The sequence below is a fragment of the Nomascus leucogenys genome, chromosome 5 (genome assembly GCF_006542625.1).
Source record: "Nomascus leucogenys isolate Asia chromosome 5, Asia_NLE_v1, whole genome shotgun sequence".
In the NCBI taxonomy this organism is placed as follows: Eukaryota; Metazoa; Chordata; class Mammalia; order Primates; family Hylobatidae; genus Nomascus; species Nomascus leucogenys.
Genome location: NC_044385.1, coordinates 20873758 through 20892891, shown reverse-complemented (window position 1 = coordinate 20892891; position 19134 = coordinate 20873758). Strand labels below are relative to the sequence as shown.

The 19134-nt window shown below is 34.0% G+C and overlaps 1 protein-coding gene across 19 annotated transcripts in view; it reads right to left on the bottom strand.

The window, feature by feature from the left end:
- The window catches only part of CDC42BPA (CDC42 binding protein kinase alpha), a 314383-nt gene that overhangs the window by 41854 nt on the left and 253395 nt on the right, over window positions 1-19134 (bottom strand). For 10 of the 19 annotated variants that reach the window (XR_004030077.1, XM_030812764.1, XM_030812771.1 and 7 more), the window contains 5 exons: window positions 17492-17596; window positions 13544-13627; window positions 5685-5790; window positions 1349-1485; window positions 533-672 (listed from right to left, as the gene is read on the bottom strand). Coding sequence is in view for 18 of the 19 variants with exons in the window: in XM_030812764.1 (XP_030668624.1) it covers window positions 533-672; window positions 1349-1485; window positions 5685-5790; window positions 13544-13627; window positions 17492-17596 (572 nt within the window). In the remaining variant the exon portion in view is untranslated. The remainder of the gene's footprint in view (window positions 1-532; window positions 673-1348; window positions 1486-5684; window positions 5791-13543; window positions 13628-17491; window positions 17597-19134) is intronic. The other 9 variants (XM_030812767.1, XM_030812768.1, XM_030812770.1 and 6 more) reach the window with 1 other exon arrangement.

Genomic DNA, 19134 nt, shown 5'->3' with positions numbered 1-19134 from the left:
TGCTGAGGCAATGGCTGAAGCTGTGAGTAACTATGATCACTCAAGGACAGTGCCTGGAGTTAGGAGAAAAGGTGAAGGAGAGAGCACTAAGGAACATGGGAAGAATCTGAAAAATGAGACCAGAAGTGTTTAAGGGCTGTACTTACTTAAATGTTTACTGATTATGTTTTCCAGAAGCCTTTCTGATTTTTATTTTCTTTCCTCACATTGAAATTATACTCTAAGCCTTTAGGTGATGTGAAAATATAAGCTTCACATGTTAGGCCTCCATTACCCCATTTACACAGGTCTTTTGGTCACCAACTTCTTTTTCCTTAACTCCTAGCCCCTCACACTCAACACACATACCAACCTGTCCTATAAATACACCTTACTTCCTATTTTCAATTCTGTTACTATAGCAATATTAGCAAATTAGAAAATATGAAATTAGTTCATTTAAATAAACCATGGCAACACAATTTTTAAAAATCAGAAACTTTAAAATTCCTATGTTGCAATGATACAAATAATTTTACCTTCAGAGTCTTACCTCATGTCAATCACTTGACTAATGACAACACTGGGCTGAGATGCTTTTCCTTCGGCAATATCGTACAGAAAGAGTTTGAAGTCACACACTATAGCCAGTGCTCTCTGCCACCCTTTCTTCACTCCAGCTGGCTTAGGAATCTTAGTTTTGTTTTAGACAGACAAACAGCCAAAACAACTCAAATGAAAATATCCCTTAAATTACATATGTAATTGCATGGTGAAGACCTACAGATAATGCACACGTTTTATAAGTCTGCCATTCTGGTTGGTAAAGTAGCAGATGAGACACATATCATTAAGCTATGAGAAAATGTGAGAACACATTCTTCAAATACTGAATGACTTTTTATTCTGAGAAACATTTTAATGGTACCATTTTAACTTTCACTCATGTTTCATAAAAATAACACTCATGGTTTTCTTTCTAAATAGCATAAAAGTCAAATTTGGTGTAAGATGAAGTTCAGCTTACATTGTAAATACTACCCAAGATAACAAGACTATGCCTTAATAGCTCATAATTCATAACCATATGCCACCTCTCTTGCAAGACCAGGTGCTACAAACTCTTTTATGAAGATTTCATCACAAGATAGGAACAATATGGAAAAACCTGAGACATTTTATAACTTATTTCCATGTAAAAGCTAGGTTTTTGTTTGCAAATCATTATTCTAGATGAAATAAAATTATTAGATGAATTTTATTCATTTAATTTTCCATCAAGTACTATGCTCTTAAAATAACTGGATTTGATTTTAATTCATTAATAAATCTTAAAAGATTAATCTAAACCCAACTTAATCATACTTACCCTGACATGACCTTCATATGCTGTTCCTATTCCTTTCTGAGGATCTATACCCAGGGGACCTTTTGTCTGTTCAGGAGGAACTGGACAAGTGGTTGGAGCTTTGTTTACACAAGTTATATGGCATGAGAATCCACACACTTTTGGAGGGAAAAAAGAAACGTTTGATAAAAATTCATTTTAACAAAAAGAAAATTCATAACACTCACTGCATACAAGATGCTATGTTAGATGAATGCTTATCTCCAATTTTATTTTAAATAACTGTTTTATCATTTGGGTAGCTGATTCATTTGCTTACCAATGACAATTTTAATGAGACATAGTAAATATTTAAAAAATTATTTGTATTACTGTTGTTCTGTATTGACATTAGTGATCAAAAAAAGAAGCAAATAGAAGAAGCATCTAACCTTGTGAATAAAATGATTGATTTAGATTTTCTAAAAGAGTAGTTTCTAGAGTTTTTTGCGCTTCATCCCACTGCAACTTGGCATCTGCCTTGAAATTTCTGTTGCAAGGGTCACCAGTGGGTATTAAGCTACCTGACATCTTTGGTTTGGCAAACCCTACCAATCCTTGAAAATGCAGTTTTTCAATGACTAAAAAAGCACAAGTTAAAGGTAAATTTTAGGAGTTATTATTATATATACTTAAACTACTACTAAAATAACAATAGTTAACTTTATGGAGTGCTTTTCATTTTTCTATAACAATCTAAGAGAGGTACAGTTACCATCTCTATAAATGGACTACATATCACTGATGGATACTGTGAAACCAGCAGAGAGGCAAGATGACAAAAATCATCCAAATGTCTCAATTCACTTTATTTATTTATTAAAGAGAAGGTCTTGCTATGTTGCCCAGGCTGGCCTCAAAACGATCCTCTTGTCTTAGCCTCCTGAGTAGTTGGGACTATAGGCATGAGCCATCACACTCAACTTCAATTCACTTTTAAGTGGAGTATCTAGCAAGTTATGATTTGTTTTACTTACAAGCAAAGGGCAGTGGAAGCAACAAAATAAGTATCCTATACTGGATCTAATTCCAACCAGCCACAAGGAAAGGAACATGACAGGAATCTTTAGAAGCTGGAACCACGTTATTATAACATTTACAAAAGCCTGGCAGACAAAGGCTAGGAACGGTCTCGTGAGTCCCCATAGCTTCATAAAGTAGGCTTCAAAGGGTCTGAAGAAAAGATAGGCACAATTTCACAGCAAAAGACTCTAGAAGGGAAGAGAGTCTGAGAAGACCTCAAAAATTCCTGCTATGAATTGCAAATAATTGTGGTGCATAAAAAATGACATGGGACTTAAAGCCAGGTAGCTGGCCAGGATTCTTTCTGATAGACAAATTTTAAAATGACATACCAGTACTGGCTAAGTTCCAAAATGAAACAAAGCTTGAAAACTACAAATTTTCTCCTTCTTTGGCTTCAGTCACACCTTCCTAGTCAACAATACAGGCGATTCCTTCTCAGGTTACTTGGCTATCTTTTCCTGTTGCCTTCCCTTAACTAAGTAAGAGACTCATGTACTTGCTCTCTTCGCAATCTACATGTACCTTCTTGGATGTCATTCATGTTTATAACTTAATACACTCCTAACTCTTAAATCTCTGCTTTCTTAACCCTGAACATTTTATTTGGCTTTAAACACACGTATCTAATGGATTAGTTAAAATACTGGAATCTGGATCTTTCACTTTAGCTGTGAGAACTAACCAAACAGAATGCACTGCCTTAAGATGTTATTAATTTCCCTCTTACTCAAAGTATTCAGATATAGGCTAACTACAAGTATATTATAAAGGAAACACATGCATCTGATGGGGATTGGCTATATTTCCGTTAAGGTCCCTTCCCATCCTAACAGAAAAGATAGGAAATGGTAACTAGTATTAGAATTTGAGTTAGCAACTATTTTCTTGTCTTTTTCATAAGATAAATCAATATATGAGAGATCTTCAGAATGTTCATGGAAAACACTATTATGGAAAAACTATGCATGGATTTAAAATTTTCTTTTGCACCAAAATAAATGCATACTAACTTGTTATAATATGTCTGAAAAGGATCTAGTTTGAGGCACTAAGAAGAATGAGACATCAATTTGAAAAGAGCCCCTATCAGAGCAACATGAATTCTGCTAAAATTAAGTAAGAACAAATATAAAATTTACAATGAAGCTTGGGTAAAATCATTGATGCTTTACAAAAAGTTTATGGGGACAATGCCTGATATGGTTTGGCTGTGTTCCTACCCAAATCTCATCTTGAATTGTAGCTCCCCTAATTCCCACGTGTCATGGGAGGGACACAGTGGGAGGTAATTGAATCATGAGGGCAGGTCTCTCTGTGCTACTCTGGTGATAGTGAATAAGTCTCATGAAATCTGATGGTTTTATAAAGGGGAGTTCCCCTGCACATACTCTCTTGCCTGCCGCCATGTAAGACGTGACTTGGCTTCTCTTTCACCTTCCACCATGATTGTGAGGCCTCCCCAGTCATGTGGAACTGAGTGAATTAAACCTCTTTCCTTTATAAATTACCCAGTCTTGGGTATATCTTTATTACCAGCGTGAGAAGAGACAAATACAATGCCTTCAAGAAATCAGCAGTTTACAAATGGATAACTCATTTTAAGAAGGAATAAGATGATGTCAAAGATGAAACCTGCAGTAGCAAACCTTCCACATTAATTTGCCAGGAAAAAAATTAATCTTGTTCATGCTCTGTCTGAAGAGGACTGATGAGTAACAGCACAAACAACAGCCAATACCACAGACATCTCAATTGGTTCAGCTTACACAATTCTGACTGAAAATGAATGCTGAGCAAACTTCCCACTTGTCAGGTGCCAAAACCACTGCACCCAGATCAGCTGCAGAATGTTCAACGGAAATTTTAAACAAGTGGGATCAAGATCTTGAAGCATTTCTTTGAAGAACAGCAGCAGGAGATGCAACATGGCTTTACCAGTATGATCCTGAAGACAAAGCACAATCAAAGCAATGGCTACCAAGAGGTAGAAGTGGTCCAGTCACAGCAAAAGTGGACCAGTCAAGAGCAAAGGTCATGGCAATAGTTTTTTGGGATGCTTGAGGCATTTTACTTGTTGGCTTTCTGGAGAGCTAAAGAATGATGGCACCTGTTTATTATGAGAGTGTTTTGAGAAATACAGCCAAAGCTTTAGCAGAAAAACGCCTGGGAAAAGCTTCACCAGAGTCCTTCTTCACCATGACAATGCTCCTCCTGCTCAGTCCTCTCATCAGACAACAGCAATTTTGTGAGTGTTTCCATGGGAAATCATTAGGCATCCACCTTACAGTCCTGATTTGGTTCCTTCTGACTTTTTTGTTTCTGAATTTCAAAAAGTCTTTAAGGGCACCCATCTTTCTTCAGTTAATAATGTAAAGGAGACTACACTGACATGGTTACATTCTCAGGACCCTCTGTTCTTTAGGGATGGACTAAATGGGTGGTGTAATTGCTTACAAAGTTGTCTTGAACTTAATGGAGTTTATGTTAAAAAAATAAAGTTTGTATTGTTTATTTTTATTTTTAAATTCTACTTTTCCACAAGCTTTTTGAAGTCCCCTCATATAAAGTAGTGTTGTAGTGACAAATTTCATTTGAATTTTTAAAAAAGTATTCTTCTGAAACATTAAAAAAAATATGTTCCATTATAATTTAAACCATTTTCACTTCAGAGGTCCTAGGAAAAATAAAGGAATACCCAAACAAATATACTTCCTTTTCTGTTCACATGACCCCTGACCCTCTCCTTCATCACTCAGAATGTGCGCTCTATGAGGGTAGGATCTATGCCTTTCCCCTATCCACTATTAAGTCCCCAGTGCCTAGAAGTACAGTGGGTGTTCCATAAACATGTGATGAATAAATCATGGATGTTAGGGGAAAAAAAAAAACCCTCTGCTATTAATACAGGAATAAAATATCTTTCAGGCATAGTGACAGACATATTTCTGAAAAGGTTCCCACACTGTCCACTTTTCAGTAACAATTTCTCTAATAAATTAAACAAGGCAAAAATTCAATGAATTTTCTTCTGTCAGATAGGTTAATGTTTTTTGGCGGGGACTACAAATTTACTCAATAACAAAACAAAGACAAATTTTTAAATATATTGCCCCTGAAAAATACGTCTAGTTTTTCGAACATTCAACAGACAACACAGATTGTTTCCATTCCTGTTATGCAAAAAAGCAAATGATTAAGTAAAACAAACATTTATACACCTTTGAAAGAGAATCAACTTATTTGATTACAATTTAGATAGTGAAGTCACATTTTCTTTCCTTTATGTTCTTACCTTCACATGAACAGCCCTGTCTTATTAAACCCACCATCAAGGAGGTACACTGATGACACTTGGTAGGAGTAGTAAAAGATTTTACAAAAAACTGGTGCGTCTTGCGCTGCAAAACAAATTGATAAAAAACCACATAATTGTTTAAAATATTTCCATAATGTGAGTCCCTATGCCCCATACCACTTTTTAGAATGTTTTCTAAATAGGAATAGAATGAATTATTTCCATTTCTCATTACGTCTTCTTATAGTTTATGGTCTCTAAACATTTTTATTAGGTACTTTGAACTGGACTAAGCTAAAATAATTAAGAAGTTAAATGATAATCAATTGTTCTTGAATGCCATTTGAAAAGTATGTAAAATAATAGCTTTTTTGGGGGGCTCATAAATCTTAGCTTCAGAATTTTAATAAATTATCCAAATTATTGTTCAGCAAATAGTTAAGTAAAATATTGCATATTTATACCGATACAAATATAGGATTTTAATATGCTTTATACCTTCTTAGGAAAAAAAGTTATTTAAAATTATTGTTTCTACGGTAAATCATGCATTTCTCTTTCTAGGACCAAGGACAAATAATATGCTTCACAAATCAGTTTCCTCCTATGGAAAGAGGCAGTATAACACTTGAGCAGATAAGAATACACAGATATTATTCCAGAGACAGATGGCAGATTGAAATTTCTTATTGAATATCCCGTAGTTAACGGTATCTTAGTCTTACCTGATTTACATGGTGGTAAGCAAATGTAGATTCTACCTCTTTGGAATATTCCTTTGTTTTCCAAATTAATTCTTTTAGCATGTTTTAACAATAAATGATGTATAATAAATAACCTTTCATTCTGCTGTGTGAACTTAGGAAAAATTTACTAAATTCTTCTCTGTCTCACTTTCCCTATCTACGAAACAGGATAAATAATAGTATCTACCTAACGGAGTGGTTAAATGATTATTAATATAAACAAAGCCTTTCAAACAGTACCTGGTACATACCAAGTACTCAAAAAACATTTTTTTTAAAAAAAAATTTCAACTCTTATTTTAGATTCGTGGGTAACAAACATGCAGGTTTGTTACCTGAGTATATTGTATGATGCTGAGGTTTAGGGTATGACCGATCCACATTACCCAAGTACTGAGCACAGTACCCAGTTTTTTAGCCCTGGAACCTCTCCCTCCTTCCCCGTCTCTAGTAGTCCCCAGAGTCTTTTGTTGCCATCTTTATGTCCATGGGTACCCAGTGTTATTTGAATTTTGCTGTTTTTTTCTCTTTTAAATGTGATTGATTTAAACTACTAAGAACTCGACTCCATATTCTAATAAATTATGAATACTGATTTTAAAAGGTTATCAAGTAGCATTTATTTCAATAGACACTAACATATGAACAAAAAACTAAAGGGAATATTTGAAGCTTTAAAATTCAAGTTAAAAATAAATCTTGTTCTTTTCAACTGGGATATATGATTTGTACACTAAGAAAGTTTAAAAAAATAAAAGAAGTAGATTATCTTTTTACATAGAAAAACCTGACTACCAGCATTAGTCAGAGAATGGGGTGAGTCTCAAATTTAGAGTGGTCATGAGCTCTGGTCCAACCTCAAACCATTCTGTTTCTAGAAGTTCCTCATGATCTTTTGGTCAGTTTCAAAGCAGCACTGGGATTTGACTCTAACTAGAACACAGACTATCTTATTACTAACTCTGCAACTGCTCCTATAGCTTCTGAGTCCCAGGCAGGGTACAGACACTGTACCAGTACTTTATATAATTCATCTTATTTCATGCAACCACCTTGGAAAGATAGATATTACTTCCTTATATGAAGGAATCTACTAAAATCATAAAATTTTGCTCTTTCTCCTGTATACTACTTTTTAATTTTTGGCTCTTTGAGAAACTATTATGAGTAAATTTTCTAGTGCTAACTTTTTCAATTGTTCAAAATGCATTAATGCAAAAGATGTAAAGTTATTTTACTGGTTAGTCCTAGAGGCTTTGAATACAAAGAAGGAAAAATTAATCAACTGCTCTAAGTAGCTTCATGTTTTTCTTCTTCTAAAGGGTAACAAGACATATCTGAAACAGTAGCAATGAAACAACTCTAGGGTTGACAAATTTATTAGTAACTCTTCACAATACCCCCCAAATTGCGTATACACATATATGATATATATATATATATATATATATATATATATATCATATACTTCCTCTCCAGCAAGAGATCTATTCAGGATGTCACAATTCTGAGTATGCCAGCAGGGAAAAATATAACAACCCAGTGTTTTGGATGAGCATTAATTTTAGGTAATAAATCATCCAACTGGTAGGTGCTGGTTAAATTATGGGAGAGGTTGTGTAATCTACTACTAAAGATTAAGGGGTTTATGTTTCACTAATCTCCACTAAGGATAGTATAACATAACATAATTAAAGATCGTTATTCTGATGCCATCAATCTTTAGGTAATACACAATAGGATTTTGTTTTTGTGCTGTGAAAATGTATAAAGAAAGACACATGAATGATCAATCTTAGGGTCTAGTTTCCTTCGCTTCTAATATCCCTGTTTCCTGCCTCCTGGTCAGTATTTGATATCTAATACTTATCTTTGTGGACAGCTGTAAGAGGAGGAAAAAAATGAAAAGAAAAAAATCTAGTAAGAAAGGTATTAGAGTATGGACTAAGATTAGGATTTTAGATTATGTGATCATTTGGAGTAGAAAGAATTAACTATAACCTCAAATTTCTAAGTGATGATTAGAAAGAGTTCTTTTCTACTCCAATTTTGTCTGTGCTGTAGATTTTAAGCTACACATTGGAGAAAGTAAAATGTTTTTAATAGAAGATGTAAGAGCCAAGTAGAACCAAGTACAACTCTTGGTGAAAGTTTAAAAATGTATTGTAGATAATTAAACTTTTACCACTAATAAATGACAAGTCAAAGAGTATCTCACACAACCCTTTCTTTTTTACAAAAAATTTTAAAAAGTTTTAAAGAAATTAAATTTTCTGGCCGGGCACGGTGCCTCATGCCCGTAATCCCAAGCACTTTGGGAGGCCAAGGTGGGCGGATCACGAGGTCGAGAGATCGAGACCATCCCAGCCAACATGGTGAATGCCTGTCTCTACTAAAAATACAAAAATTAGCTCGGCTTGGTGGCATGCGCCTATAGTCCCAGCTACTCGGGAGGCTGAGGCAGGAGAATCGCTTAAACCCGGGAGGCAGAGGCTGCAGTGAGCTGAGATCATGCCACTGCACTCCGGCCTGGCAACAAAGTGAGACTTCGTCTCAAAAAAAAAAAAAAAAAAAAAAAAAAAAAAAAAAAAAAAAAAAAAATTAAATTTTTTTAAAAAATATTTTTTCTTCCCTTTTAAAATTTCTATTTTGAGATAATTAAAGATTCACTTCTTTATCTTTTAAAAAACATGAAATAAATTTTATTTCTTGGGTAGAAATACTAGGTGCAAAAAATTGAGTTAATATTTAGTTCATAAAATAATATTATCAGCTTGATAGAAGCCTCACTCTAGTTTTATTTTGTCTTATTTTGCCTTTTCATCATTGATGATCCAATACCTTGGGCATGTATATATCTTTATAAATTAGATAGTCTGAGTATGTGTTTTTAATTTATATAAATGTGTTTCTGTTATGTATCAGCTACATTTTAGGAATCTTTCTTCTATTTCCAACTCCCTACTGCCATAAAAAATACAGTAATAAACATCATCATCATGTTGCCTAATGGATCTGTATGAAGGTTTTTCTAAAGGAAAGAGATTTTTCTGATGAAATGAGATTGCTGAGTCATACAGCTTACGTATGGACTCTACATTGCCTAGGTTCTCTCCAGAATGGCTGTACCCGTTTATACTTCCAGTATTCACGTGTGAAGCTGCCTGTTTCTCCGCATCCATGATGTCATCTTACTTAATTTTATCTTGATTTTGAATAGAAAGTGATAGTAATTTTAAAATTAAATTTTAAAAATTTCTCCAATGATTAATAAAGTTGGACATTTCTTCACATACTTGTTGACTATCAGGATTTCGTCTTCTGGGAATTATTTATATCACTTGCCAATCTTTCAACGAGATTTCCAGTCTTTTTCAAATGGAGTTGCAGGAATTTCTTATGTATTTTAGAAATAAGCCTCTTATTAGTGGTAAACATTGCAGATATCTTCCACTAGTCTGTCATCATCTGTTAACAATGCTTTCACTGTAAAAACATTTTTAATTTTGATGTAAAGTCCATGAATATTTTCACCTTATGCTTGTGATTTGAGATCTTATATTCTCAGTCACAAAAAATTTTTCTACATTTTCTGTGTTTTGAATTTTTAAAATCAAATTAATACATACACATGGTTGAAAAAGTAAAACGGTATTACAATGCTTATGACAAAATCAGAAGTATTCCTCCTACTTCCTAGAGGCAATTTCATTTAACTCTTCTTCTTTAAAAGCTATTTCCCTCCTTCTGTAATAGGTATCTATATTGGCGGGGGAGAGCTAGGGATGGAAAGCCTATACTACAGTTTTTTGATTTGAGACATTATCTGTTCACTTCCTGCTAGGGTAGAGAAGGATATGGCCCTTTTACACCATCTACTCCCTTTTTTCATTTTTCCCAATATTGTTATAGTAGTTTCAGCTTAAAATTTATATGTAATGTCTAAGTTATTATCACTAGAGAATCATTATTCACTAATAAGAAGTACACTATGGTGATCATCTTTCTTGTATAACCTTATGATTTTTCTAAAATCAATAGTGCCCCCCCACCCTCGACTTTTACCTTTCTGTATCTCTATCACTAAATCTTCCAGACTCTTCTAAGGACTGTAAAATCCCCTGGAATCTATTTACCACATGGTCAAACACACTGGAAGCCTTTCAGCCCCCTTACCCCTTTCTATCGACCTGAAGACAACCCTGCTGAAGTCCTCTGGTTTCCTATTCCAGTCTTTCTCTTAACCGGTCTGTGTACAATTCCTTCTTCTATGGACCTCGTGTCTCTCTTTCCTTGTCCCCTTCCTTGTTCTGGTAGAACTAATTAAGTTTCCTTAAAAGTAGCACATGGGTGATAAACATTTTTTTGAGATCTGGAATTTCTCAAAATGTGATTTTTTCCCCCTGCAACTCGATGGGACATTTGACAGGGAATCAAAAATTCTAGCTTGAAATCATTTTACCTTCTAACTATTCTTTTCATTTTGCTTTGGATAAGTATGTCATTTCAATTCCTGAATATGTGGATGTGATCTTTTTTTTATCTCCTTAAAGGTTTAAAAAGCTCTGTCTTTGGTATCTTGAAAACTCACACAATGATGTGACTGGGGACAGGTATTTGTCATCCACTAGTGATAGTAGGCACTGATGGAACTCTTTAATCTGGAAACATGTCTTTCAGTTACAGGTAAAAGTCTTTTACTTACTTGATAATTTCCTTCCTTTTCTTTTTTCTGTTTTCCTTTTCAGGAACTTCTATTTGTTGGATATTGATTTCTCATATTTTCTTTTCCTAATTTCTACCTGATTTTTTTTCCAATATTTTCTAAGAGAATTCTCAAATTTATCTTGTGACTCATCTACTGAATTTAAAAAATATTTATCATATTTTCTTTAACTTGAGACTTCTTGTTCTCATATTGCTCTGTTTCTTTCTGCTTTTTGCATTGTCCCTTTTTCCTTCAATGAAAGCAGGAAATATTTGTTTGTTTTGATCTTTTTCTTTTTTTTTTTTTCTGAGATGGGGTCTCACCATGTCACCGAGGCTGGAGTTTAGCGGTGCAATCTCAGCTCACTGCAGCCTTGAAATCCCAGGCTCAAGTGATCCTCCCTCCTCAGCCCCCAAGTAGCTGGCACTACAGGTGCACATCACCACACCTGGCTAATTTTTGTATTTTTCATATAGACAGGGTTTTGCCATGCTGCCCAGGTGGGTCTTGAACTCCTGGGCTCAAGCGATCAGCCTGCCTAAGCCTCCCAAAATGCTAGCATTACAGATGTGAACCACCATGTATCCCTGATCTTTTTCTTTTGTTAGATAATTTTGAAATGTCTACTGACTTTTGGGAATCTTAACATTTTTAAAAGTCAGTAAAAAAGCTAAAGAGATTTTGTGTCTATCTATGTGTGCACATGTGAGAGCAAACATATGATGTGCTTGTTAAGAAAGGACCTAGCCATCTCATTAGGGAGCCCCACATGACATTATCAATAGGTCTTTTCTGGGCCATTCAGTGGACCCGAGGATCCACTGATATCCTCCAAGCAGAGTGGGGAGGAGGAGGCTATAGTCCCAAGAGTCAGTATTCTGGGAGCTAAGCAGAGGAAAGGCTTTGAAGTCTTGCCATTCAGTACATGGACTTTTGCCAAATCTCACTATTTGTGGTTTTGCACTTCTTTCTCTCACCAACCAGTGAGCCTGGTGCCCCTAAATTTGTGATCTCTTTGGTTTAATTACTTCACAAAATTAACATATGGCTGAGTTGGGGTAGTTGTCTGGTTTTCAGAGCTGGTATAACACTTTATGTGGACTTTGAATCAATTCTCTAATTTACTCCAGACTCCCACTTCACTCTTGCCTCTCAAAGTACTTGGTGTCTTTATCCTTTTGGTTGTCTGAAGCTTGTTCTCTAGTACATTACTTGGGAAGGGGTATGGGAACAGTATTTCCTGAGCTCTCGCATGTTCTTAATAGTTTTCTGTGGCCTTCATTTTTGGAGGATGCTTTATTATCCTTAAAATATTAAATCCTTAAAAATCTTCGACTTGTACTTTCCTTGGGTGTCTTAAATGTGTTATTTCACTGCTGTTGTTTTTAGCATACTGCTGCTATGAAAAAATCTGATGATAATCTCATTTTCTTTCCCCTTTAAGTGACAAAGTTTTTTGCCTGAATGCCCAATATTTTTCCTTTTATTTATAAACCATTAGTTTACTACAATGTTTTCTTTTGGCTGGGTTGTCATATATCTTAACTTTCCTGTTTTTCATCTTATCTTCCATCCTACTAATTTGTTTTTCTGTGATATCCATTTTGCCCCTTCTACTATTAAAGTCATCTATTTAGTTATTTCAGCAGTTATGTTTTCATGTCAAGTACTCCCAATTTATTTTTCTTCCTAACTACCTTACCCTGCCTCATGTTACCAACATACTTCTTATCTCTTTAAGGATATTTTTTATGTTTATTTTAAGTTCATGTTCTATCTGGCCTTAAAATTTTGCTTTATCTGGGCACAGGTTATTTCAGTTTTTCTTCTATATCAGTTATATTTTTTGTATATTTTTTCAGGTCCATTGACCTCTCTCTCTCATTTTGTGGTTTATCCAAGGTTTATGTTCTGGAGAGGCAGATCATTCAGTTTTCCAATTTCTGGAATTTCTTTGTAGGAGGTTGAGACAAGCAACTAAATCTTCTCATTCTACCATATGTAATACTTCAGTCATATTTATGTCAAATAGAATGGGAAAAAAAGTTCACCTGAATTTTTCACTAAACGTTTTTCTTTCTCAGTGGTTTACTGACTTCAGTCTCAGATTCTTCCACAAGTGGCCTCAACTTAATCTCTTACTGAGGCATATACTGCTTAGAGGAAGTGCTACTTCTTATTATAACAGACTTCAAAACATTGAATTTAAGAAGATGAAAAAGTGCTGTATGCTCTCCCTACCTTTTCTATTGGTGATTATTTGCATTCACACAGAATTTATTTTATAAGTTTTTCTGTTTGTAACTTTGAAGAAATAATATCAAAAAAATCACAGCAAATGCATAGAGCAGATAAAATTCATTTTTTTTGGAACACACTATGCTTATAACTAGATTGAGTACCTTAGGTGGAAAGCCAGTTGAACCAGGACATCCTTTTTTCCTTAAGGTTGGTGTGTGAACTGAAAGTGGAGTGGAGTCTACAGTCTGAATCCAGGAGCAAAAAAGGAAATAAATGTCATGAAACACTCCATTAATTTCAAATATAACTAGAAAGAAGCCAAAATAAATAAAACCAAACAAAATATCAATAAGGCAAAAAGTTCTACCAATTAATAATAAAGAAAACCTCAATAAAGCTAAAATTCTCATAGTGTTGATAATTTAAATCTCTGCCTGCAATATCTACAAATGAAATATTTGTTCAATTAGTAAGTTACTTCAGTCTGGAAATATAAATCATTTGGATCAAATGATCCAAATAAAAAAAGCCATAGCATGTGGCCTACATAAATATGGGGATATTAATTTTTACATTCATCTGAATTTGCCATATTAATTCTAAAAAGTATCTTAAAATGATTTATAATAAAATATTTAGAAGATTCTTTTAACTACTCAACTTTCATACATAGAACATATATTACATATACAGAACACAGCTCTGGATGTAAATACATAGACAGAGACTGACACTGGGATTTTTGTGCAGAAATTAATTTCCAAAGAAGGGAATTATTTAATTTTATTGTAATTATTTAATATTATTGGAATTCTGACTTTAATACAAATTTAGTCACATATCATATCTTTCTTAGGTAGCTATGTAAAATATGGTCTTCTTTTATGGGGTTTTATTGGAAGGTATTTATTTGAATGAAAAGAACCAATAATTTCACTGGATGTTATGGGGAAAAAAGAGCCGCTCCTTAATCAGCAAAGTAGTGGAAAAAAAAAAAAAGACATGGAAAGTAACTTCCTTTCAGGATGCCAAGCAAAAAAATAAAAGGAAAAAGCTAGTCTTTGTATAAAGAACAGAATATTTTAAAATATTACAAGAAAAATGGATGGTCCTTTCTTTGCTGTTACTATACAACCTCGTCTTTGTTGTTACTATACAACAATCTATCTTTGAGGTTACCATACAACCTCCAAAAACAGAATATTTTATATGCAGTATAGCCTTAAAACAAAATTCAGCTGAGTTTCTCAGAGTTTTCTGTTTGTGACTTTAGCTCTAATTTAGATTTTATTTACTTTTAAATAGCTTGAAAAAGTTTTAAACCAAACTTAAAATTTAACATTTGAAAAGATAAATATGAAAGATAAAAGAGAGGAACGCTGAAAATCTATATAAAAGTTAATAAAAAATAATAGGAAACAAAGTCGTCAAATTTACATAGAAAGTCCAAAGGTTATTAGAATTAAAAAAAATTAAGCAAGGGTGCTGGATACAAGATCTACAGAGTTTATAAAGACAAGGCAATGCACAGTAAGAAAATGTATTTAAAAAGAATCCCATTCACCATAGCAACAAAAAATTTAAGGTACCTAGGAACAAATCTAACAAGCAATATGAAATACACTGAAAATAATGAAACTTTATTGAAGGATATAAGAGAATCCCCGATATGTATACCATGTTCATAGATGGAATACCCAGTATCATGAAAGATGTCAATTCTCCTCAAATAGATCTATAAATTAATGCAATTCCAATTAAAAGCCCCATGTGAAATTTGACAAGCTGACCTTAAAAGTAATATGAAAAACTAAAAGGTCAAGAAGAAAAGGAAGAAGGTATGTGGGATGGCTCACCATACCAGGTATCAGGAATTATTTTAGAGTGAAAGTAATTGTAATTAAGACAATTTACTGTCAATGCAGGAATAACCAAAAGAACAATGGAAAAGAATTGAGAGTATCCAAACAGATCCATGCATATAAAGCAGAAATAGCCATTACAAATCAATAGGGGGAAATATAGCAGGGTCACTTGTTCATATAGGAAGAAGACATTAGAAGCCCATTTCCCATTATACATAACAATATATATCAGTTTGATTAAGGTCCTAAACGAGTAAAAGCAAAATTTAAAAACTTTTAGAAGAAAATATAGAAGAAAATCTTTATAATCTCTGCATAGAGAAGAACTGCTTTAAAAAGACATAAAAAGCAGAAGTCGTAAAGAAAAAGACTGATAAATCTGACTATTTTAAAATCAAAACTTTTGCAAGACAAAAAGACACCACAAATAAAATTTTAAAATAAGCCAGACTGGGAGAAAGTATTTGCAATGCATATAGCTAGCAAGGAGTTAGTATCTAGAGTATATAATGAACACAAAAAGCTATAGGAAAAATGATTCAATAGAACAACAAAGGACACAAACAGGCAAATCATCAATGGTCAGTAAACATACAAAAAGATGCTGAATAACACTAGAAAACAGATGCAAGGTAAAACAAAAATGATACTTCATGTCCATCAAGCTGGCAAAAGTTAATGTGTGACTGTGAGGTGAGGATGTGGGGAAATGGAGAACTCACACACACTGCTGGGGGAGTGAAAATTGGTCCAACCACTGTGGAAAACAATTTGGCAAGATCCAGTTAAACTTGAAAATGCGTATAACATACAACTCAGTAATTCCACTAAGTATATATGCCAAACAAACTCTGTACATTTGCAAAAACAGATATTAGGATATTCATTTCAGCACTGATAACAATGAAAAATTGGAAACAACCCAAATATCCAACTACAGGAGAATGGATAAATAGTTGTGGTATATGCCACAGTTATAATGAATGAACTAAATGAACATGTATCTGTAGGAATAAACCTGAAAAGCAGACTTTTGAATGAAAAAAATTACAGAAGGATGCAGGTAATATTTATGTAAATTATAAACACATAATAAGCACTACTATATATCATTTATGGATACAAATGAAATGAACATCTAAAACCAAGAAAGGGAAGATGCACATCAGCTTCAGGATATTTAGATATGTCTGGGAAAGAAGAGTGGGGAATGGTATACATGAAGATGTTTCAACTGTTTCTGAAATATTTTTGAATAAAAATCTGAAAAACAAGCAAAATTTTCATATCTGTTTAATCTGTGGGTGATACATGGGTGTTTATATTCTCTGAATGCTTGAAATATTTTATCATTAAAACAAAAATGTATAATCTCAAAATATTAAAACAATTATAACAAAAACATAAGAGGGTCTCACTAACTTAAACAGTTTGGGGGAGTCTATCACAGAGTTGGAAAAATCAAGTCAGAACCTGACTACAACCTCACACTTCACTTCAGACAGCTCTTCAGATTGGACTATCTGCTTCTATTGGAATGCTAGACAGCTCTGGAGATTTAAGAAAAGGAAAGCAAAGGAGCATTGTCTGAATTGTGATGCTGAATGAAGAACCAGAGCTGAATCTTAAGGTAGGATGGCATGGACTGAGGTACAGCATTCTTTTGACTTGTGGAAGAAATGATCTCTGTTAAGAAAATTAGCCTATTGGCTATTTAAAACCACTGATTGACATGAAGTGTAAACACAACAGTTTTTTTTGCACTATTAAATGTCAGGATTTAGTTGACTGTTACCAATTTAGCAGTTAGAATGAACTATTCAGTTGCCAGAAGTGGCTATTTTATTTTTCAGCTCTATTTATGATGTAACAGGTTAGTTACACCATGACTTATCACATTTATTAGAAGAATTAAAATATGAAAATGGCACCTGCACTGCCATTTGCCTAGTTTCTAATAATTCAAAAATTTACATAATTAATCTTCTGTTCTACATAGTTATCTAATTAAAATAAAGACTATCTTTCTAGTTAGTTTTGTCTATTTCATGTTGACTATTTGAGGACAATGTGCTCTTTAGTTTTTTATTTCTACCTACATTATCAGTTAAATGTAATGATCTGCAATAGACTGTAACTTATTACATATTTGGTTAAGAGGAGAGAGACAGACTTGTTTTACTCAATTCCCTCTTTCCTGACACAAGTGAAAAGTTGGGGAGCAGGGCTGCTCCAATAAGGCACCTTAACTGGCTCAGCTTCACTAGATGTGGAAGGAGATGTGGACCGTGACTGGATGTGAAACTTGACGCTCGGGTTCCATACATATGTGTTCTCAACGGGATCAGTCTAGGAAAATAAGTCAGGAAAAATAAAAACCCAAAAAATCACTTTTCAACAATGTGCAGCTCTTAGCAAATTTCTGTAAGGCATGATTACGACAACATTTCTTGAGAAAGGAGGATAACAAACTTTAGTTTGAATATTCACATTAGGGATACATCACTATACAAAAGCATAACCACTAGCTTTAATGTAAACAAGGATTGACAGAATAGTTAACCAAAGGCTCCTCCCTGATCTTCACTGTTGATCTCTTACTTTGCGCCCTGGTCCTACTGCACATTCTATGTTGGTATTCCACATGGAACTTTTTATTTCACAAAATGAATCATACATGTGAAATAAATGCGGAGTACTTAATAGAGATACATATTGCAGATTAAAGATAACTTTGTCCTTGATAAGAGTGAAGTTTGGTCTTTTACTACTCATTAATTGAAAGTAAAGAAAACCTAACCTATCAGTTTTGTGCAGGACACTAAAGTAAGTCTTTCCTTTATTTTGCACCAGTAGAAAAACCAGCACTTATATTCAGTTGCATCCTTTTAAACCAAGCATTTTTCAAAATTAAAAATGCTTTGGGTTAAAATTTAGCATAAAAGATCTTATGAACCATACTGATTGAAGCATACTAGTCAGTTTGGCAAGTTTCAGAGTTACTAGGATTGAGTTTTTAAAATGAAAGGACAATGAAGGTAATTTGGAAAAGTGGTTCAGGAACTTATTTTGAATATGTTGTATAGCAAAACAATGTTTAGATCAGAAGTCACAAATCATAAAAACACCATCAATTTAAGAATTTAAACATGAACTTATAATTATTTTCCTTTGTTGTTACTATGGCTATATTTTAGAGGGACGACATGATGATAATGTACCCCTTAGAAATGCCACTGCTGAAAGAGTCAGGTGCAGTTGAAACTGCTGGCAAAGTAGAACTATTAAAACAATGAATTAAAATACAATGCCCTTGTATTCAAAACTAAGTGAAAAGCAAAATTTCACTTTGAATGAATGATAAATAATTGAGAGTAGAAATACTTGGAAAAGAAGGTTCCCCTAGAAATTAACTTCATAGATTTGTTTTTAGCTCAACAGAACTCTGGGCATGTGGCTTCAATCTCTAAGGGCACAAATTGTTTTCTCAAGTTGGGGATATTTTCCTATTGATAATTAATGTAGAATACTATTATCAATGTATGATATGTTGCATATGTTAAAAACAGTCAACTTCGGTTCAATGTGGAGAATTTAAAAAATCTGGCAAGTGTATGGAAGAACAGGCTAGCAGGCTGGGCAACACTCGTAGCCCTCCATTGGTGCCCACCTACAGCCTTCCTGGTGGTGGGCATGGAAAGGTATTCTGGTAACCACAAAGCCACCACCAGGCCATAAACTTTCAGCTACTGGATTTGGGAGGAGTAGGGAGAAGAAGGGTCTCAGTGAAGGCATTAGGGGTCTTGGAGCAGCAACCACTTATGAACTGCTAGATACTCAATATTTAAAAAAGTGGGCCACTGAACTAAAGCTTACCAGCTGAGTAT